The sequence below is a fragment of the Hemiscyllium ocellatum genome, chromosome 19 (assembly GCF_020745735.1).
Source record: "Hemiscyllium ocellatum isolate sHemOce1 chromosome 19, sHemOce1.pat.X.cur, whole genome shotgun sequence".
In the NCBI taxonomy this organism is placed as follows: Eukaryota; Metazoa; Chordata; class Chondrichthyes; order Orectolobiformes; family Hemiscylliidae; genus Hemiscyllium; species Hemiscyllium ocellatum.
In genome coordinates this window covers 5,202,148-5,225,992 of record NC_083419.1, presented here as the reverse complement: position 1 = coordinate 5,225,992, position 23,845 = coordinate 5,202,148, and the positions used below count along the sequence as shown (strand labels likewise).

Genomic DNA, 23,845 nt, shown 5'->3' with positions numbered 1-23,845 from the left:
CTCAGCTTTTCCTCAAGGCTTTCCCTCCATACCAGGAAACATCCTAGTAAATCTCCTTTGAACTCTTTCCAAAACTTCCACATCCTTCCTAGAATGTGGTGACCAGAACTGTACACAATACTCCAAGTGCAACTGCACCAGAGTTTTGTACAGCTGCAACATTACCTTGTGGCTCTGAACCTCAATTCCTCTACCATTAAAGCTAACACCACATGCCTTTTTAACCTTATCAACCTGGGTGACAACTTTCAGGGATCTATGTACCTGGACACAGATCTCTGCTCATCTACATTATCAAGAATCTTAATAGCGCAGTACTCTGCATTTCTGTTACTCCATCCAAAGTGAATCACCTCACTTTTCTACATTAAACTCCATTGGCCACCTCTCAGCCCAACTCTGCAGCTTGTCTATGACCCTCTGTTACCTGCAACATCCTTCTGCACTGTTCACAAGTCCACCAACCTGAGTGTCATCTGCAAATTTACTAACCCATCCTTCTCCGCCCTCATCTAGGTCACTTAGAAAAATGAGAAACAGCAGTGGCCCCAAAACAGATCCTTGTTTTACAACTCTAGTAACTGAACTCCAAGATGAATATTTCCAATCAACCACCATCATGTCTTCTTTCAGCTGGCCAACTTTTGATCCAAACTACTAAATCACCCTTGTTCCCATGCCTCTATTTTGTGCAATAATCTACCATGGGGAACCTCATCAAATGCTTTACTGAAATCCGTATACACCACATCAACCACTTTACCCTCATCCACCTTTTGGTCACTTTCTCAAAGAGCTCAATAAGGTTAGTGAGGCACAACCTACCCTTTACAAAACAATGTTGACTATCCCCAATCAATGTACTCCTCTCTAGATGATTATAAATCCCATCTCTTATAAGCTTTTCCAAAACTTTACTCACAACTGAAGTAAGTCTCACTGGTCTATAATTATCAGGGTTGTCTCTACTCCCCTTCTTGAACAAGGGAACATCATTTGTTATCCTCCAGTCGTCTGGCACTATTCATGTAGACAATGACAACAAAGATCAAAGCAAAAGGCTCTACAATTTCCTCCCTGGCTTCCCAGATAATCCTAGGATAAATTCAATCTGGCCCAGGAGACTTATCTATTTTCACACTTTCCAGAATTGCTAACACCTCCTCCTTATGAACCTCAATCCCATCTAGTCTAGTAGCCGGTGTCTCAGTATTGTCCTCAACAACATTGTCAGTATTCACACTGGAAATAGGGAGAAAAAAAAATCATTTAGTGATTCCCCTATTTCCTCCGACTCCACGCACAACTTCTCACTACTGTCCTTGATTGACTAGAAAAAAATTAGGGCGATTCTTTTATTTCTGATCTACCAATAGAAAGCTTTAGGGTTTTCCTTGATTATATCTGCCAATGACTTCATGTCCCCTCTTGGTTCTCGTTGGTTCTTTCCTGGCTAGCTTGTAACTCAAGCACCCTAACGAGCCTTCACATCTCATCCTAACATAAGCCTTCTTCCTCTTGACATAAGATTAAACTTGGTACAATGTGGGAAAGTGTGAGGTCATGCACTGATTTCTAAATGGGGAGAACATTCAGAAGTCTGAAATGCAAAGAGACTTGGGAGTTCTAGTCCAGGATTCTCTCAAGGTAAACTTGCAGGTTGAATCAGTAGTTAGGAAGATAAATGCAATGATGGCATTTATTTCAAGAGGACTTGAATATAAAAGCAGGGATGCACTTCTAAGGCTCTATAACACTCTGGTTAGACCACATTTGGAGTATTATGGGCAACATTGGGCCAAATATCTTAGGATGGATGTACTGGCCCTGGAGAATGTGTTCATAGGGGAGTCACAAGAATGGTCCCAGGAATGAACAGTTTAACATGAGGAATTTGAGGACTGTCTATACTCAATGGAGTTTAGACGCATGGTGGGGGGAGGGGGGGGGAGGGGGTGGGGAGGATCTAATTGAAGCTTAGAATACTGAATGGCCTGGACAGAGTGGATGTTGGGCAGATGTTTCCATTGTTGGGGAGACCAAGTTCCAAGGACACAATTTTAAAGTAAAGGGAAGACCTTTCAGAATGGGGATAAGGAGAGACTTCTTCAGCCAGAGAGTGGTGAATCTATGGAATTCATTGCCACAGAAGGCTGTGGAAGACCAGGTCATTGAGTATATTTAAGGTGGAGATAGGTTCTTGATTGTAAAGGATCAAAGGTTAAGGGGAGAAAGTAGGACAAACGAGGCCGAGAAACCTACCAGCCATGATTGAAAGGCTGAATGACCCAATTTCTGCTCCTGTCTTATGGCCTGTTAAGGGATGGAGCAATTGCAACCTCTGGAGGTAGAGAATGTCAAAGATTTACAATCTTTTGAATGAAGACAGTTATTTGTAGGATGAGAAGTTTAATTAAAGTACAGGCATAAAATATTTTAGGAACTAGGAACAGGAGTAGGCCATTCAGTCCCTTGATGTTGCTCCATCCTTCAACAACATCATGGCTGTTCTATGGCCTAATGCCAGATGCCTGCATTGAGCCATAACTTTGCATTAAAAAGTTGTCTCAGATTTAAATTCCATAACTGAATTAACATTGACTGCCATTTGAAGAGTTCCAAACCTCCACTACTCTTTGCATGTAGTAGCAGTTTTAACAAGCCCTGAATGGACTGGCTTCAATTCTCTGGCTATGACCCTGGTTTTAGGATCTTCAACCAATGAAAACAATTTATCTACCCTGTCTTTCCCAATTTTCCTGAAGACTAATCAGATAATCCCGTAACCTTTTAAAATCTAGAGAATAAAAGGCCTAAACTGGTCTTAACTTCACTGGTCTTAACTTCACTGGTCTTAACTTCACTGGTCTTAACTTTATGAACCTGCATTAAATGCCCTACAAGGCCAAAAACAACTTTCCCAAGATGTGATGCCCAATTCTGCCCAGAGTAGGCAAAGTAGGGTCTAACTAGGGTTTTGTATAATTGCAGCATGAGGTCTGCATCCATATACTCCAGCCCTTTAGAGGTGAAGGGCAGCATTCCACTAGCTTTCTTGACATTTCCTAAACTTGTGTAGCATTTTAAAGAGCTGTGCAGCTAAATCCCCAAATCACATTGGACATCCATTGTCTTTAAGTTGGTGCCTTAAAAAAAATCCCGATCTCTTTTCCTCAGTCCAAAAATGGGTAACCTCATCCTTGCTTATACTAAACTCCATCTGCCATCGCTTTGCCCGTTGACCTAACCTATCAATATCCTGTCATCAATACTCTACAATGCTACCCAATTTTGGGTCAGCAGCAAATTTGAATATTTAGTTTCTTTGTACCATTATCCAAATCAAAAGAATATTGTGACTAATTGAGGCCCTAATGCAGGGCATCACCAGTCACATCCTGCCAACTTAAGTACTCACCCATTATTCCAATGAATTCTTGTCACTCAACCGATTTCCTATTGACATCAGTAATTTTCCCTCAATTCCACATTAATGTTAACCTTCATCTCATGTGGTATTTCATTAAAAGCCTTCTGGAAGTCCAAAAACATCCTCTTACCTCTTTCCACCATCCTTGCCACCTCAAGAAAACTGAGATTTATCAGGCATGATACCCTGCATGAATTCATCTCACCAATGAACTGAGATTGGAGGGGATCAGTTACCCTGCCCTTGATCAGAGACCCAGATAGTTTTCCCAGCCCACAGATGGTAGGCTAACTGGTCATGAAATTCCAGTTTCCCCTCTGTCACCCTTCAAGGGAGGAGCGACACGGGCAGCTTTCCAAACTAGGAGATACAACTTCTGTTCCGTGATTAGTTTGGGAACTGTTCAATCCCCTTGGACTTTATCATTTGCTACCATACAAACTAAATGTGCAAGAATATTTTGCCCAGCCCAATTTGAAAATGCTGAAATGGGTCATATTTAAAGCTATATGCTATAATCCAAACTAAAATCTGTATTCTAAGTGAAATAGCAATTTCCAACAGTCGCAGGAAAAACAAACCCAAACAGGAAGTCTTCAAAAAAGCACAATCATTTGACAAAAGTGGCTGATTTAGTTAATGCACATATAAAGTGGTAAGGGAGCATTTGATTTCTCAAAATTCACAATGAATAAGCTCTCAGACAATGACTTTATCGTACTTTCCATCTAGAACATCAGCAGACCAGCCACTGTTCATGCCCAACCTAACCTTAATTTATCAGAATCTAGCATGCAGTGTTCAGATCAGAGTTCAGAGATATCACTTCCCATGCTGTAACTATGGTTTAGAAAGCATTAAAAGGCCTTGTGCGGAGAGCAAAAGAGGGAAGAATTTCAGAAGATATATTGACAGTATTCCTTCATGAAAATGCAGAGCCTCCTGCCTTAAGTATATTTCTCATTCAGTTTATAATTCAAAGTAATTGCATAAGTTTCCAAACCTCATGTAAAACACAGAGGCTGAGTGGTTTTGTGTTTGGTCAGACCTTGATTCTTAGTGAATGTGAAATTGGATTTTGGAATCTTGTACATTTAGTCTTTAATGATTGCCCGTCTACCTGACCCTGACACAGTGCTCCTTGTTTTAGACTCCACAGCCAGGGAAAACAACCTCAGTGTTCTGGGGTAGAGGCATGGGACCCGAAACACGAACTGATTTCTCTCCAGATGCTTCCAGACCTGCTGAGTTTTCCCAGCAGTTCTTGTTTGATCATAATTTTAAGTGCTCTAATGGAGGTCACCTCCAGCTCTGCTAAACTGGAGGGAATATAGGCCCAACTTACTCTACGAGAAAGTGAGGACTGCAGATGCTGGAGATCAGAGCTGAAAACGTGTTGCTGGAAAAGCGCAGCAGGTCAGACAGCATCCAAGGAACAGGAGATTCGATGTTTTGGGTATGAGCCCTTCTTCAGGAATCAACTTACTCCACCACTCATTTGGTAAGCCTCTCATGAGGAACCAATTGCATCAACTCCCACTGCACTACCTGTAATCCAAAATCTATCCTTCCTTCTGTTTGTGTAGTCTCACTAAAACCCTGTAAAAGATTTCAGAATACTTTTACTTGGATTTCTTATAATAAGACAAAATCTGCAAAGTTGCTTACCCATGTGCTGACTGTTATACAAGTACCCCAAAGACTCTGATCAGTTACAAATGTTTTATCCCTTAAACATTGCTTTTCTATTCATACAGCCAAAGTGACTGGAACCTCACTTCCCCACATTTGATAATAAAATATCCATGTCTCTTCACAGCAAAAATATTCTCAACCTGATTTTCTTCTAGCAAACATCAATACATTATTCGCTGCTCTTTATCCAAGTCATTAGAGTGTAAATAGCGGAGGCCCCAGCACAGATCATAGTGGCACTAGTCATAACTTGCCAACTTGAAAATGCCTTATTCATGCTGACTTGTGGCTTCTCAGTTAACCACAAGCTCATGCTGTTAGATTACCCCAAATGTTATGCAACCGGATCTTGGCCACTAACCTTTTGCTGGCAATTGCATGCTCCGATAACTTTTAATTTGATGCCCTTGTTTACTAGAAGCAACAGTGCCTGAGGTTTCAGGTTGTAATCCTTGTACTAGAAGTATTCTCTCTCCACAAATGCTGGCTGGGGTCTGCTGAATATTTCAAATATCCAACATTTACTGTTTGGTTCCCCTCACTTCAAACACTCTGGGGTTTCCCCCCAATAATGGAACTAAAGCAGCATGATAGCCAAGTTTTATTTTTGTTTATAAATTAACACAAGTAACATTGTGCTTTTCCACAAAATTCTCATTTAACAGTTCTCACTACCAAATGAATAGTTTGAGAGCAGCCACTATAGCCCCAGTGAGCAACATACTGAGCTTGTCGCAAATAAAGCAGACGATAGGAGTAAGCCATTCACTGTGATCATGGCTCATCATCCAACTCAGTCCACTGTTCCTGCTTGCTCCCCATACCCTCGTAGGGGCTAAAATGATTCAAAGGGTATCTAACTACTTGAAACATTTGGCATTTTGGCCTCAACCTCTTTCCGAGGAGAGTGAATTCCAATAAGGATGGACGTCACAACAGGGTGTTGCAATAATCAAGGTCCACGTCTCTGAAGCACCATATGATGGACAGCACAGCAGACCAAGGGAGACCCTCAAAGGATCACCTGACTGGCACCAAATTACATCTGAGGCCCAGTGACCAGCTTAGTCATTGCCCAACAGACAAGTGTCACTGGAGGCAATGGCTTCCAGTGATTATTTGAAGGGGTATCCTTTGTCCCCTTACGTTAAGAAATTATTTGAGGCTTCTTGGAATTGGAGATTTAAAATCTGTTCACCAGACATGATATCACTAGCTAGGGCTGTATTTACTGCCCATCCCTAATTGCCCAGAGTGATGTTGTTTAAAAAACCATCCTTGCAATGTGACTCAATGTAGCATTTACATACTACCATTCAACCGGCTGTTCCTCCTTTTCAGATTTTATTCAATTCTAAGCTTGTAATCTGCAGTGGCAGGATTTGAATATATCCCAGAATATTGGCCATGGATTCTAGATTTCCTGAAGAAGAGCTTATGCCCAAAACGTTGATTCTCCTGCTCCTTTGATGCTGCCTGACCTGCTGCACTTTTTCAGCAACACATTTTTCAGCATGGATTCTAGATTGCTAGTGACATTATCATAACACCACTGCCTTGCCTATCGCAATGAGTCAGGGCTTTTGCCAGGGAAGTGAACACATGGAAGATGTTCTTGTGGTCATAAGCATGTAGAACCTTCCAGTTGATAGGTCACCCAGCCTATGGAGATCAATAATACCTTGATATGGAGTGCAGTCCATTGGAGACAATAGCCGCTGCCCAATTTCCCAGGGAGACTGTCTGATGTTAAATGCAGAGGGTAGCAACTTGAGATGCACTGGGTTATTGTACGAACTGCCAGTAAGGTCTCCATCTTATCCTTGGTGGTGTAATGATCCTGTCATTTTAACATGTGTTTTCTCCTGCTTTCTTGAGAGTTTGGGGAACAGGTGCCGAGCAATGAGAAGATAAATAAAACTTGAGGCCTCAGTGTTTTTTTTTGAAAAGGTTGTACCAATAGAAGCAGCCTAAGTGGGTGTGGCCAAGCTGTCAGTTCCAGGATGGGAGTCAGTTGTTGCCAGAGTCTCAGCAGGAGTTGGAAGACATTGGACCTCTCCTCGCTGCTACACTCCCCAAGATGTCTTTTGATGTTTTCTCCTTCAGGATTGGAGAACTGCAATGAGACACCGTGTGTTTTCTGAATTTGCCCTTTTGCCAAGGGTGTGTTTGAGATGCTACTATATTGGAACTGTTAATTGGCAGTAGTTACAGCATTTATTATTCTGTTAAGTTTTCCAATAGAGTTAATTTATTCCAAGTGCTTCTTTTGCTGCCCATTAACTATAGCATTTGAATAAATTGTTTTGCTTAATAGTTTGACCAATCAAATTCATCTGGAACACAATATCTGACATTTACCTTAAAGAAAAGGTTGGGTCTAGACTACCTGAATAACATTGAGGGGGCCTGGCAGGAACAGCTGGAAAATGGGAAGCCTTCAGAAATGAGATAACAAGAGTCAAGAGACAGTGTATTCCTGTTAGGGTGACAGGAAAGTCCGATAGGTATAGGGAATGCTGGATGACTAAAAGAAATTCAGGGTTTAGCTGAGAAAAAGCAGCAAGCATATGTCAGATATAGACAAGATAGATCAAGTGAATTCTTAGAAGAGTATAAAGGAAGTAGGAGCATACTTCAGAGGGAAATCAGGAGGACAAAAAGGGGACCTGAAATAGCTTTGGCAAATAGAGTTAAGGATAATCCAAAGGATTTTTACAAATATATCAAGGACAAAAGGGTAACTTGGGAGAGAATTGGGCCCCTCAAAGATCAACAAGGCAGCCTTTGCATGGAGCCGCAGAAAATGGAGGAGATACCAAACAAGTATTTTGCATCAGTGTTTACTGTGGAAAGGGATGTGGAAGATATAGACTGTAGGGAAATAGATGGTGACATCTTGAAAAATGTCCATATCACAGAGGAGGAAGTGTTGGACGTCTTGAAATGCATAAAAGTGGATAAATCCCCAGGATCTGATCAGGTGTACCCGAGAACTCTGGGAAGCTAGGAAAGTGATTGCTGGGCCTCTTGCTGAGATATTTGTATCATCGATAGTCACAGGTGAGGTGCCTGAAGACTGGAGGTTGGCTAATGTGGTACCACTGTTTAAGAAGGGTGGTAAGGACAAGCCAGGGAACTATGGACCAGTGAGCCTGACGTCGGTGGTGGGCAAGTTGGAGGGAATCCTGAGGGACAGGATGTACATGTATTGGAAAGGCAAGGACTGATTAGGGATAGTCAACATGGCTTTGTGCATGGGAAATCTGACTCAAGCTGGACTGAGTTTATGAAGTACTAACAAAGAGGATCGAAGAGGGTATAGCAGTAAAAATGATCTATACGGATGTAAGGTGTGTGACAAGTTCCCCAAGGGAGACTGGTTAGCAAGGTTAGATCTCAGAATACTGGGAGAACTAGCCATTTGGATGCAGAATTGGCTCAAAGGTAGAGGACAGAGGGGGATGGTGGAGGGTTGTTTTTCAGACTGGAGGCCTGTGACCAGTGGAGCGCCACAAGGATTGGTGCTGGGTCCACTATTCATCATTTATATTAATGATCATGATGTGAGCATAAGGTATATTTATTAAGTTTACAGGTGACACCAAAATTGGAGGTGTAATGGACAGCGAAGTTTACCTTAGATTACAACAGGATATTGATCAGATGGGCCAATGAGCTAAGTGGCAGATGAAGTTTAATTTAGATAAATGAGATAAATGTGCTGCATTTTGGGAAATCAAATCTCAGCAGGACTTATACAGGTAAGTTCCTAGGGATTGTTGCTGAACAGAGACCTTGGAGTGCAGGTTCATAGCTCCTTGAAAGTGGAGTTGCAGGTAGATACGACAATGAAGGTGCTTGGCACGCTTTCCTTTATTGGTCAGAGCTTTGAGTACTGGGGTTGGGAGGTCATGTTGCAGCTGTACAGAACATTGGTTAGGCCACTTATGGAATATTGCATGGAATTCTGGTCTCCTTATCAGAAAGATGTTGTGAAACTTGATAGGGTTCAGAAAAGATTTACAAGGATGTTGTCAGAATTGGAGGATTTGAGCTATAGGGAGGGGTTGAATAGGAGGAGGCTGTTTTCACTGGAGTGTCAGAGGCTGAGGGGTGACCTTCTAGAGGTTCATAAGATCATGAGGGGCATGGATAGGATAAATAGACGAGGTCTTTTTCCTAGGGTGGGAGAGTCCAGTACTAGAGGGCACAGGTTTAGGGAGAGGGGGAAAACTTTAAAGGGATCTAAGGGGCAAGTTTTTCATGTAGAGGGTGGTGCCTGGATAGAATGAGCTGCAAGAGGAAGTGGAGGCTAGTACAACTGCAACACTTAAAAGGCATCTGGATGGGTATATGAATAGGAAAGGTTTAGAGGGATATGGTCCAAGCACTAGCAGGTGGGACTAGATTGGGTTGGGAAATCTGGTCAGCATGGACAAGTTGAACCGAAGGGTCTGCTTTCATGCTGTATGTCTATGACTATGATTCTATGGTCAGGTCCATAGGGGGAAATGGAAGCGATTTGAGGGCAGATGAATCTGAATCCACTGACAGGTCACAGTGACCAGGTGTGTGGAGAGTTTGACAATGTGTGGCACAGACCTGTGACTATCTCCACAGCACTGGTCCTTAATCACCCAGATATTGGCCACCAAAGGTGGAACTTGCTTTGGAGTGTTGATTTCATTATCTTCTTGCTCTTTTCTCTCATACCTTGGACCAGCACAGTGGCTCAGTGATTCGCACTGCTACCTCAGCACCAGGGACCAGGGTTTGATGCTAGCCTTGGGCAACTGTCGAGATTTGCACATTCTCCCAGTGTCTGTGAGGGTTTCCTCCCACAGTCCAAAGATGTACAGGCTAGGTGGGTTAGGCACAGGAAATGCAGGGTTACAGGGGTGGGGGTAGGAGGTTGGGTTGCTCTTTGGTGGGTCAGTGTGGACTCAATGGACCAAATGGCCTGCTTCCACATTGTCAGAATTCTATGACTTCTTCCAGATGTCTGGGGAACACCCTTTCAGAGGACATTGCCCCTCTACCATGGGGCCCAAATCAACAGACGTGTTCCCATTGCCAGCTGGAACTTTGCTCCTGAGTTGATGACTGACCAACTGTCCTTGGCAATGCCAGTGGATACTGGCTCTTTTCAAGACCCAAGCTCCAGGTACTCTTTCCCCTTCACACCTGTGCAACAACAAGGCACCACATTTTAAGTGCGAAGTCTCTCTTTGACACCATTTACCACGTAATGGTAAATTGATAAATTCCCACTTCAACTCCCCATCTTCAGCTCATCATTCTGAAAGCACAGGCAAGTTATCCATCAGATTAAAAATGTAAAGGCCACCCCATGATATGCTCTTAAACTGATTTATTTGGTCTTAAATGGGGGTAAAAGTAGGATTTCTGTCCTGTTCTGTCACCTTGTGGATATAGCTGGCATTAGGATTAACATTGGCATGGGCATAGAGATGCCTCCTGGCACCAATATTTTCAGGTGGGTCCCAAAACTTCAAACACTTGCATCAAAACTAGTGACACTGAAGTAGATTGGATTTTCAAAACTGAATTATACATTAAATATTTTTCAAAGCCACAGATCCATTCGATGGTCCCAATTTGGATGATGAGTAAACAATGCAATATAGGAGACAAGATTACAGAGAATCAGGATAGAATATAACTTATGGGTTATTCTCATTTTCATCAGAAGTGAGAAAATATTAGTCTTGGTACATTAGAGGCAAGTGGTTTGTGATACACAGCTAATTTTACAAATAAACTCTATATCTGTTGTACCATTGGATCCATATGTCCAGGAAGCCTTTAAATAATAAGGAAATCCAACATTGGTTAGGTTAGAGTTTCCTACAAGTTGAAGTATTGCTCGAGGTCTAAAGGATGGCAAATAGTAATGTTTTTGTTAAATAAAGTGCAGTACATCAGTCTCATAGGAACAGACCCGTTGGCCATGATTCATTGCAGACAGTCTCCAGATTATGCCAAAAAAAAAACAAAGGAGTGTTCTTGGGATGGGTAACTGAAGCAACTTTTCCAAGTTGGAAAGTTCAAGACCTTGAAATACATGAGGAAGTGATTAATAGCTCTGTTATTGGCTGTTGAGGCTGGAAATGAATGGTAATAAAGGAGGAAAAAAGTAGTCAGTGACATCTTCCACAGGATCCTGGCCAAGGGCCCCTGTAATTCACCCAAAACTGAAATAAATAGAAAGATAGGGGGTTGCAAGTTGCTATGGACATAATGAGTGGAAATAACAGACTTAAACAAAATCTTGTGGATGGTTTGAATAATGCAGATGTTTTCTAGAAAGTGTGGATAACCTTCTGCAACTTCAGCAGAAGGCACATAAACAGGATTTCCACCAATCCTCAAGGTTACAACAGCTGATGGGGGAAATCCCTAAACTCGGCCTTAATCTAGTGTCTGAAACTTTGTACCATGAATATTTACAATTATGTATAGTTACCTCCATTGTATTCAAGCAGGAGTTCATCAATTGAGCCCATTTGGCCAATAGATCAAGAATCACTCTTTCTGGACTCACTGACTGTCAGTCTAGCAGTGGGGATCTTTTAATTGGTCAGTGACCTTTGGTTGCAGTTGACAAGAAGAACCAAGCCAAAGAATTTCAGATGTAAGTCAACATCTATTGATTCCAGTTGGAAGATTTGGTCACTGCACATTGAGCAAGGATTAAAAGCTGGACCTGGATGGCAATATTCATAGCCTGACACTGGAGAGAATTGGAGTGAAATTGATTCTTGTGCCAAGATTAGATAGACAGCACAGAAACAGACCATTCAGTCCCTTCAATGCCAACCAGATATTCTAAATTAATCTAGTCCCAATTGCCAATACTTGGCCTGTATCCCACTAAATCCTTCATATTCATAAACCCATCCAAATGCCTTTTAAAAATGCTGTAATTGTACCAGCCTCCACTTCCTCTGGCAGCTCATTCCACGCACGCACCAGCCTCTGAAAAAGTTGCCCCTTAAGTCCCTTTTATATAGAGAACATAAAAACGTACAAGACAAAACAGGCCCTTTGGCCCACGATGTTGTGCCAAGGATTAATCCTAATGTAAAATAACCTAACCTACACACCCCTCAATTCACTGCTGTCCACGTACATGTTCAGCAGTTGCTTAAATGTCCCTAAAGACTCTGCTTCCTATTACTTTCTTGAAAACCATCCAATCCTCTGGTATGATTCCCGTGAAGAATGAGGAAGCAAATATCTTCAGCAGCTTTGCAACCTCCTTTCTTGCTTCCCAGAGCGATCTAGGAAGAATCTGGTCTGGCTCTGGGGACTTATCAATCTTAATGTTTGCCAAAAGGTCCAGCTCATCAATTTCATTAATCTTGATCTGTTCAAGCCCAGCTCCTCAAAGTTTGCATTCACAACTAGGTCCCTTCCCTGAGTGAAAACCAAAGCAAATAAACTAGGGCTTCCCCTATCTGCTCAGACTCCACACACATGTTCCCTCCGCTAACCCTGATCGGTCCTACCTTCTCCCTGATCATTCTTATTCCTCATGTATGAGTAAAATGCCTTTGGGTTCTCCCTAATTCTTCTTGCCAAGCCTCTCGTGCCCCTCCTGGCTCTCCTCAGTCCATTTCTGAGCTCCTTTCTAGCAAGCCTGTAATCCTCTAAAGCTCTGCTAGATCCTTGTTTCCTCCACCTTACGTAAGCTGCCTTTTTTTGGACTAAAAGCTCCTGTTCTCGTCATCCAAGGATCCTTACTCATACCTCTTCTTACCTGTCTCAGAGAAAGAAATTCATGCATCACTCAACAACTGCTCCTTAAATGGTCTCCACATGTCTGCTATGCCCTGTGGAACAATTGCTCCTGGTCTATATTTTCCAACTGCTGTTGGATAGCTTCATAGTTCCCTTTTCCTAATTAAATATATTCCCTCAGTAACTGCTCCTTTCCCCCTCCAAGGCTATAGTAAATGTGAGGTCACTGTCACCAAAGTGTTCTCCCACCGTGAGATCTGACACCTGTCCTGGCTCGTTGCCGAGCACCAAATCCAAAATGGCCTCTCCCCTCGTCAGTCTGTCTACATACCGAGTATGGAAACCCTCCTGAACACCTGACAAAAACTGCTCCATTCAAACCATCTGCACTAAGGAGGTTCCAGTCGATACGGGTGACTTGAATTTTCCTAATAACCACCCTGCTACATCTACATTCTTCCAAACTCTGCTGGCCTATCGGTTCTTCAATCTCTCTCTACTGCTATTAGGGGGTCTATAGAAAACCCCCAATGAGGTGGCTGCTCCCTTGCTATTCCTCACTTCCACCCATACTGACTCAGTAGACAAAGCTTCCTCAACAACCTTCATTTCTGTAGCTATGAAGCACTGATTAGCAATGCTACACCCCCTCTTTTTCTACCCTCCCTGGTCTTTTTAAATGTTCTAAACCCTGGAACATCTAGCAACCATTCCTGCCTCTATGAAACCCATGTCTCTTATGGCCATAACATCTAGCCCCAAATACTGATCCACGCTCAAAGTTCATGGCTATTTCTGACACTCCTTGCGTTAAAGCAGACACTTTAACCAATCCCTTTATTTCATCATGAGAGAAACCTTCCCGATAGATTCATTACATCCTGTCACTGCATCTACAACCACCCCCTCTCAGATATATAGCTCTGATTTCCAACCCTTTGCCAAATTAGGTTAAACCCTCCCAAACCACATGAGCAAAGGTTTCCCCCTCTCACACTAAACCTATGCCCTCTAGTTCTGGACTCTCCCACCCCAAGGAAAAGGCATCGTCTATTTATCATATCCATGCCCTTCATGATTTTATCAACTTTAAAGTCACCCCTCAGCCTCCAACACTCCAGGGAAAACAGCCCCAGCCTATCCAGCCTCTCCCTGTAGCTCATATCCTCCAACTTGGCCAACATCCTTGTAAATCTTTTCTGAACCCTTTAAAGTTTCACAACATTCTTCCAATAGAAGTTAAAAATCACAACAAGAGGTTATAGTCCAACAGGTTTATTTGGAAGTGCTGCTCCATCATGTAGGTGTGGAGAAGGAGAAGACAATTTATAGCAAAAGATTAGTGTTATGCAGCTGAAATGATATTTTGAACAAGCCTAGGTTGTTGTAAAGTCTTTCATTTTTTGGAATGGGTTACAGATTTCATATAGGAGAATGTGAGGACTGCAGATACTGGAGATCAGAGCTGAAAATGTGTTGCTGGAAAAGCACAGCAGGTCAGGCAGCATCCAAGGAGCAGGAGAATCAATGTTTCGGGCATGAGCCCTTCTTCAGGAATGAGGAGAGTGTGCCAAGCAGGCTAAGGTAGGGAGGAGGGACTTCGGGGAGGGGCGTTAGAAATGCGATGGGTGGAAGGAGGTCAAGGTGAGGGTGATAGGCTGGAGTGGGGGTGGGGGCGGAGGGGTCAGGAAGAAGATTGCAGGTTAGGAAGGCAGTGCCGAGTTCGAGAGTTGGGACTGAGACAAGGTGGGGGGAGGGGAAATGAGGAAACTGGAGAAATCTAAGTTCATCCCTTGTGGTTGGAGGGTTCCTAGGCAGAAGATGAGGCGCTCTTCCTCCAGCCGTCATGTTGGTATGGTCTAGCGATGGAGGAGTCCAAGGACCTGCATGTCCTCGGTGGAGTGGGAGGGGGAATTGAAGTGTTGAGCCACGGGGTGGTTGGGTTGGTCGGTCCGGGTGTCCCAGAGGTGTTCTCTGAAGCGTTCCGCAAGTAGGCGGCCTGTCTCCCCAATAAAGAGGAGGCCACATCGGGTGCAGCGGATGCAATAGATGATGTGTGTGGAGGTACAGGTGAACTTGTGGCAGATATGGAAGGATCCCTTGGGGCCTTGGAGGGAAGTGGGGGGGGAGTGGAGGAGTGTAGGCGCAAGTTTTGCATTTCCTGCGGTTGCAGGGGAAGGTGCCGGGAGTGGAGGTTGGGTTGGTGGGGGGTGTGGACCTGATGAGGGAATCACAGAGGGAGTGGTCTTTTCGGAACGCTGATAGGGGAGGGGAGGGAAATATGTCCCTGGTGGTGGGATCCGTTTGGAGGTGGTGGAAATGACGGCGGATGGTGTGATGTATATGGAGGTTGGTGGGGCGGTAGGTGAGGACCAGTGGGGTTCTGTCCTGGTGGCGGTTGGAGGGGCGGGGCTCAAGGGCGGAGGAGCAGGAAGTGCAGGAGATACAGTGGAGAGCATCGTCAATCATGTCTGGGGGGAAATTGCAGTCTTTGAAGAAGGAGGCCATCTGGGTTGTTGGGTATTGGAATTGGTCCTCCTGGGAGCAGATGCGGCGGAGACGAAGGAATTGGGAATATGGGATGGCATTTTTACAGGGGGCAGGGTGGGAGGTGGTGTAGTCTAGGTAGTTGTGGGAGTCGGTTGGTTTATAGTAAATGTCTGTGTTGATTCGGTCGCCTGAGATAGAAATGGAGTGGTCTAGGAAGGGGAGGGAGGAGTCTGAGATGTTCCAGGTAAATTTAAGGTAGGGATGGAAGGTGTTGGTAAAGTGGATGAACTTTCAACCTCCTCGTGGGAACATGAGGCAGCGCCGATACAGTCATCGATGTGGCGGAGAAAAAGGTGGGGGGGTGGTGCCAGTGTAGCTGCGGAAGGTGGACTGTTCCACATATCCTACGAAGAGGCAGGCATAGCTGGGGCCCATGCGGGTGCCCATGGCTACTCCTTTGGTTTGGAGGAAGTGGGAGGATTGGAAAGAGAAGTTGTTCAGAGTGAGAACCAGTTCAGTCAGTCGAAGGGGGGTGTCAGTGGAAGGGTACTGGTTGGTGCGGCAGGAAAGGAAGAAGCAGAGGCCTTTGAGTCCTTCGTGTTGGGGGATGGAGGTGTACAGGGACTGGATGTCCATGGTGAAGATAAGACGTTGGCGACCGGGGAAGTGAAAATATGGAGGAGGTGGAGGGCGTGGGTGATGTCCCGAACGTAGGTGGGAAATTCTTGGACTAAGGGGGACAGGACCGTGTCGAGGTAACCTCATAGTCCCACAACCCCGCCCGTTTCTACCTCCTGCTCAAAGTCCACAAACCTGACTGCCCCGGCCGACCCATTGTCTCAGCCTGCTCCTGCCCTACAGAACTCATCTCTGCAGACCTCAACATGGTCCTGTCCCCCTTCATCCAAGAACTCCCCACCTACGTTCGGGACTCCACCCACACCCTCCACCTCCATGATTTTCGCTTTCCTGGTCCAACAAGTCCACACCGACCCTGTGAAGAGCAACCCACCCAGACCTAGTCCCCTACATTTAGCCCTTCACCTAACACTACGGGCAATTTAGCATGGCCAATTCACCTGACCTGCACAGTTTTGGACTGTGGGAGGAAACCGGAGCAAACCCACGCAGACAGTTGCCCGAGGCGGGAATTGAACCCGGGTCTCTGGTGCTGTGAGGCAGCAGTGTAACTGCACTTCAAAATAAGTACATCGATTAAACACAGCCAGAGCGAGCGCGAGAGCGAAACAAATGTATATCAGGATTGGTAGAAGTAACAGCCCACTTCAAACATTCAGGGCTGTAAAACTCAAGAGGACAAATAAGCGACAAGAGAGAAGCACAACTAAACTGCAGCAATTCCAGGCCACCACTCATTACCATCTTCAAGGACAACTAGGGACAGGCAATAAATGCTGGGACAGCCATTAACACCCACATCCCACAAAAGGATGTTAAAAAGTTTTCTGGGCATCAGCTGGTGACAAGGAATATCAGGTTTCATGTTGGCGCCAGTCTGTTTAGGAGACACCTGTACAGAAACTTCAATCTATTGATTCTCATTTGCACTTTGTATGTCATAGTTTAAGACTTAATTGGTGGTAAATTAATCTTACTGTTGATCAAGTGCTTTTAAGTTATGTGCCATGAGTTTCAGACTTTAAACCCTTTCTCCAAGAGACCATCTACAAAGAGTTGGACCATGGACAGAGCTGCTGATTTTAAAATCATTCATTACCAAATATAATCGGTTTACTTTCTTAGCAAAATAACTCTACAATGTTTCTCAACTTTCTCCCTCAATGATAAATATTAAACATTGAATATATTTTGGTAGCTTATAGCCAAGATAAACCTATTTGTGGATGCTTGTACTTTGGTTTTGAAAAGCTAACCTTTTGTACTGATTAGTTATTTTTACCACTAACAAAACATTGGCAGTAAAGTTAATACCTTTGGGAGTCAGTTGATTGGACAGCTGGTTTGTAATGCAAACTGATGCCATCTGAGTGGGTTCAATTCCCAGATTGTCTGATGTTCCCACAAAGGACTCCTTCAGGACCTCTCACCTTGCCCTAGATTAAACTACCACTTGTCTCCTGGGGTGGAGGACTCTGCCCACTTTACTTTTCATTGTAACAGTACTTCAAATGTCCGAGCAATGCCCTTTCAAGCTTCCCATTCCATGCTTCTCATGCGCTATCCATCCCTTTCTCCCTCAAATCATCCCATTCCATGTTGTCCCCCTCTCCCCATCCCATTTACACCACACACTGTATCCACAAGGCTAGGAGCATTGTGGAAGACCTCACATCCCTGACAAACTCTTCTCCCTCCTGCCATCTGGTGGAGGGTACTGGAGCATTCGGTCTCTCACAGCCAGACTGTGCAACAGTTTCTCCCCTTGAGCCATCAGGCTCCTTAACACCGCAAGACTGGATACTTTCCCATCTGAAATTCTTTGTTCTAGCAGTAATTTGAAGTCATGCAATGTTTATTAGTCAGCATTCTTTTATTACACTAATTTGTACACCACCATTGTGGGCGGCACGGTGGCACAGTGGTTAGCACTGCTGCCTCACAGCGCCTGTAGACCCGGGTTCAATTCCTGTCCTGACGTGTCAGGAATTAGATTACGAACAGTGTGGAAACAGGCCCTTCGGCCCAACAAGTCCACACTGAACCGCCGAAGCGCAACCCACCCATACCCCTACATTTACCCCTTACCTAACACTATGGGCAATTTAGCCTGGCCAATTCACCTGACCCGCACATCTTTGGACTGTGGAAGGAAACCGGAGCACCCGGAGGAAACCCACGCAGACACGGGGAGAATGTGCAAACTCCAAACAGTCAGTCGCCTGAGGTGGGAATTGAACCTGGGTCTCTAGCACTGTGAGGCAGCAGTGCTAACCACCGTGCCACTGTGCCGTCCACACGAGTTACTGTGCTGTCTTGCGTTTTCCCCTTCTTAAGCACTTTATGTCATCCTGTGTATGATAGTGTGGTTTGTGCTGTCCATGCAGCACCTTGGTCATGGAGGAACGCTGTCATTTTTTACTGTATCAGTTGTACATGGTAGAAGTGACAAATAAAGCTACTCTTGATTCACCTCGACTCCTTGGCCCAAGCACATTTGTTACTCCCTCTCTCTCATGATGTTGACATCTCATCACCCTCACCCCTTCTTCAATCCTCCCAGGCAAAGTAAACTGTGTCGGGTTCCCCTCAACGTCTGTTGTATTGCTCTCCTCTACACCCCGCCATGTTCTCCAAATCCCCTGCCACCACCAACTATTGCTAACCATTGGATGGTTAGGTCATTCATACCCTTAAGTGTTGCTGTCCTGCGTACAGCCTGTCTCTGCTACATACCTTTCAGCTACATTCCAAAAGGAGTTAGAAAATTGCTGCTGTTTGTCAACTAAATGGAGGAATATTTAGAGGGGATGTTAAACAGGTGCAATTCAGGGAAAGAAAAAGAATCACATTTATTTTACAGTTGTCTACTTCCAAAACTGCCACTGAATTTACTCAAAGAGGGCATGGCAGGGTAAGGTCCTTAAACAAGCAGCAAACAAGGTCACAAGTCAAACACCAGGTTATAGTCCAACAGGTTTACTTGAAATCACAAGGAGAAACCTGATGAAAGAGCAGTGCTCTGAAAGGTTGGGACCATAACCTGCTGTTGTGACTTCCGAGCTAATCCACCCTAGTCCAACACCAGCACCTCCTCACCAAAGAAATAAAGCAGGTTGCAATCCACTGACATTAAAAAAGTTCTTGTGGTATAGTGGTAGTATCCCTGCCTCTGAGTCAGGAGACAAAGCTTCAATTCCCACCTGCTCCAGAGCTTTTTCTTTGGGGTGGTGGTGGGGTGGGGGGGGGGGGGGGTGTTCAAAGTCTCTGAACAGGTGATTAGAAAACATCCAACACTTAAATGAGTAAACCATACATTGTCTTAATCAGAAATATGCCACAGACTTGAAAAATAAACTTTATACAAAAAAAAGTCAGTGCCCAATTGCAAACAGGTTCTACTCTGGAGAATTTGAGTTGATTGTAACTAAGTTGGAACACATTGCAGGACAGTGTAAAGGAGCCATTTGTAATCATGGGGAATGTTGCTATGTCAGATCATTAAAATTAAACCAGTGAGATCAGTTACAATACAGCATCCAAAAGGTAAGAGTCTTGTCAACCAGGGAACCCTACCCTACCCACATATACAAAACAGTTCGATGAATAGCACTTGCACAGCATGGTTTATTTGCAGTGTGCATTTGCACAGCATTGTGCAGTTACAATTCTTAAGATTTCTGACACTACGATGATTGGGATTATTTACCTCGGTCAGTTCTACAAATATGCCACAGATCACAGAAATATGGCACGGTGGCACAGTGGTTAGCACTGCTGCCTCACAGCGCCTGTAGACCCGGGTTCAATTCCCGACTCAGGCGACTGACTGTGTGGAGTTTGCACATTCTCCCCGTGTCTGCGTGGGTTTCCTCCGGGTGCTCCGGTTTCCTCCCACAGTCCAAAGATGTGCGGGTCAGGTGAATTGGACAAGCTAAATTGCCCGTAGTGTTAGGTAAGGGGTAAATGTATGGGTGGGTTGCGCTTCGGCGGGTCGGTGTGGACTTGTTGGGCCGAAGGGCCTGTTTCCACACTGTAAGTCTAATCTAATCTAATCTAATCTAATCACAGGAAATTAATTGAATTCTCTGTGGCTCTTACTGGTCTCAGTGATAAGACTCCTTTTAGATGCCTCAGAAGGTGGGTGTCACTGGCTGGATAAGCATTTATTGCCTATCCTAATTGCCCCAAAGGATAGTTAAGAAGACAAATACAGAACAAATAAGAATGAGAGATTTCCATTCTTAAAAAGTTGAAAATCACAACACCAGGTTATAGTCCAACAGGTTTATTTGGAAGCACTAGCTTTCAGAGCGCTGCTCCTTCAATCAGGCGGTTGTGGTGCTCCATCAGGTGAAGGAGCTGTGCTCTGAAAGCTACAGCTTCCAAATAAACCTATTGGACTATAGCCTGATGTGTGACTTTCATCTTTGTACATCCCAGTCCTACACCAGCATCTCCAAATCATGACTTCCTTAAAAATGAAGTGAACCAGCTGGATTTTTAAAAACCAGTCACAAATAGTTAGGTGGGCACCAGACTGACTATTATAAACCCTCATACTGAATTCAAATGTAATGGGATTCAAACCCATTGCTTTGAAAGACTGGAGCATTGACATTCCCATCACATATCAACTTTCTCTTCCAAGTGAAACTGAGCGCTGACTTTAAAATGATAAGTTAATGCAAGTCATTAAACAAAATTCGCAAGCGACTACTTGGCATATTTCGAAATGTAGGCAGTTTGCAAAGAAGTATTTTTGCAGAGAACTGAAATTCTCGCAGAGTGCAACAAAACATTACAAGTAATTTTTGTAAACCCATTGCTAACACACTCAGTCAAACCCCCCTCAGCGTTTTCTGTACAAACCCACCAGTTACAGATGTCCCGACACTGTAGAGGTGGGTAATTGATGAGTAGTTCGTGTTGATATCTCGTAAAAACGACTCCAGTTCCTTTGTATTGTGGTATTTAAATTCCAGTGCAGCAATTTGGGGAATAATTATCCAAATCCACAAAAACTTTAAGGTGCGGAGCATCTTTCAAAAGGCTCTCTGAAAGAAACAGTAACATCAATTACAAATCTAGCCACTGTCAAAATTCAGTTTCGAGAAATATCCGTGATCTTTTTTTTGAACAGCAAAACTGTTTAGACCCTTCGCTAAGTTCTAAGACGAGGAATGCACGCGCTATAGGGTAACCAGGGAAGACCCATTCCTTACGTGAACGAATCTCTCCAAATGCCTGAAATAAACACAAGAGCTCACATTACTGAGCAGTTTCTGTTATTTATCGCTTTGAAAGGCACACGGCGCCTCTCCGATTGGCCACCAGGCATTGGCCTTTTTGATGGACAGCAGAAAGAGCCATTGAACAGTTCCAATTGGTTTTACACCGTCAGCTGAACGCCAATCAGCAGCACAGGAGGGGGATCCTGCTGTCTGCACCCACCCCCTGAATCCGCCTTTGTCTCTGGGATTGGGTATCTGGGCTTGCCCGTGGGGGATAGGGAGGATGACAGTGTCATGAATAGGTGTAATCTTTCAGCTCTTCCCCCTGTACAGTCACCCCCTTCAGCACCAACTCCAGCTCGATAATAATACCTCATGCTATCAACATACAGCCAGTGCTGCAAATCAGAAGGGAATGTTGTAAGAGCATGCTGGAAACATTCAAGGCCAGGGAGGATAGGAAAGTCAACATTTCAGACGGGGAAAGTCAGGAGTCGCCCAGCACCTGATGAAGAAGCAGCCTTACAAAAACTTGTGATTGCAAATAAACCTGTTGGGCTATACTCGTGTAACTCCTGTCATTGGGTAAAAAATGAGGTCTGCAGATGCTGGAGATCACAGTTGAAAATGTGTTGCTGGTTAAAGCACAGCAGGTCAGGCAGCATCCAAGGAACAGGAAATTCGACGATTCGGGCATAAGCCCTTCATCATTCCTGATGAAACGTCGAATTTCCTATTCCTTGGATGCTGCCTGACCTGCTGTGCTTTAACCAGCAACACATTTTCAACTAACTCCTGTCATTGTCCACTCCAGTCCATACTGGGACTTATACGTCATTTTAGATGGATGGCCTCGATTCAGCACTTTTAATTTGTGTGTAACTTCATTTTTTTTAGTTCAATCAAGGGATGCAGGTATCTCTGGCCAGGCAACATTTATTGCCCAAGCCTAATGATCCAGTGGACAGTTACCAATCAACCACATTGCTGTGAGTCTGAGACCATGTAAGGATGGCACTTTCCTTCCCTGAAGGACATTAGTGAAGCAGATGGCTTTCCCAACAATTGGCAATGGATTGTTGGTCATCATTAGACTCTTTATTACAGAGTCTATTTTTCATTGAATTTGAGTTCCACCATCTGTCGTGATGGGATTTGAACCAGGGGTTCCCAGAATGTTACCTGGGTGTCTGGATTCCTGGCACAAAACCACATTACACCTCAAAAAGGACACTTCAGTAAAATCAAATTTCTGGATGGTGGGAGTCTGAGTCGACTCTGAAGCTGACGTTTGTGTGGAGAGAGAGAAGTGGAGTTAACATTGCGAGTCAGTGTGACTGTTCTTCAGCAGGGCAAGGTTCCGAAGGAGAGGTGTACTGGAGTTTGTCCCATAGATGCTGTCAGACCCACAGAGGTTCGCCAGTATTCTCTGTGTTTATAACACTTCAGCGCCTCCATTGTCATTTATTAATTTTTAATTACTGCTGGGATGTGGGAGTCGCTGGCTGCACCAGTATTTATTGCCTGTTCCTAGTTACCCTTAGAAAGGTAGGGGGTTGGTTAGCTCAGCTGGCTGGAGGGCATGGTTTTACAATCTAGAGTGATGCTAACAGCGTAGGGTCAATTCCTGCTGCTGGTTGATGTTACCCATAAGAAATAGGCACAGGAATAGGCCATTCGGCCCCTTGAACCTGCTGCACCATTCAATAGGACCATGGCTGATCCAACATTTCTGCCCTTACCTCTTGAATCCTGGGTTCTCGAACAATTTCACTGGAGAGAGATCAGAGAAGGTTGACCTGGATGGACGCATTGTCGTACGTGCAAAGGTCAAGCAGGTTGGGATTCTACTCACTGGGATTTGGAGGAATGAGAGGTGACCTCATTGAACCATAGAGGATTCTTAATGGACAGTAAGGACTGCAGAGTGGAAGTTAGACTCAATGGATGTGAAGCAGATAAAGTACAGGACAGCAGGTCAGACAGCATCTGAGCAGCGGAAAAGTCAATGTTTTGGGCTGAAACCCTTTGTCAGGATGAGTCTGACTTGCTGTATTCTTCCAGCTTCTCATCTATTGACTCAGGATTCTTAAGAGGATTGACAGGGTAAAAGCTGAGAGAATGTTTCCCCTTGTGCAAGATGGTAGGACCAGAGGGCACAATCTCAGAATAAAAGGGCACCAATTTAAGACTGAGATGGGGAGGAATTTCTTCTGTGAGAGGGTTCTGAGTCTTTGGAACTCCTTTCCACAGAGAGCTATGTGTACCTGGAAGAGCTTTCCTCAATGTCTCCTCTTACCTGGGATTTGGTGACCCTCAGGTTAAACTCTCTATCAGTCGTCTCTCTGTAATGAGAGAGAGGGACTGTGGGGACTTCTCCTTTCCCTGGAGAAGGTGGGCGGGAGTCGCCTTCATGAACCACTGCAATTTTGTTAAGCTTCTGATTTCTGCCTCTGGCCTGCTTGTGCAACTGTTATATTTTATCCAGCTCAGTTTCTGGTTAGAAAAATTTGAGGCGTTCAGATGAAAAACAAAGAAGTTACACAAAGACTAATGTGACATTCTGTCTAAAATTAATCTCAAAATTTAG

General features: G+C 44.3%; 1 protein-coding gene across 1 annotated transcript in view; it reads right to left on the bottom strand.

Annotated features, from left to right (window-relative positions):
- Positions 1–21,300, bottom strand: part of LOC132824844 (carboxypeptidase M-like) — an 81,422-nt gene extending 60,122 nt beyond the window's left edge. Inside the window, exons 1-2 of the mRNA XM_060839621.1 lie at positions 21,247–21,300; positions 20,898–21,078 (exon numbers count right to left, since the gene is read on the bottom strand). Of these exons, the coding sequence (XP_060695604.1) occupies positions 20,898–21,063 (166 nt within the window). The 5' untranslated portion in view covers positions 21,064–21,078; positions 21,247–21,300. The remainder of the gene's footprint in view (positions 1–20,897; positions 21,079–21,246) is intronic.
- Between the last annotated feature and the right edge of the window lie 2,545 nt (positions 21,301–23,845).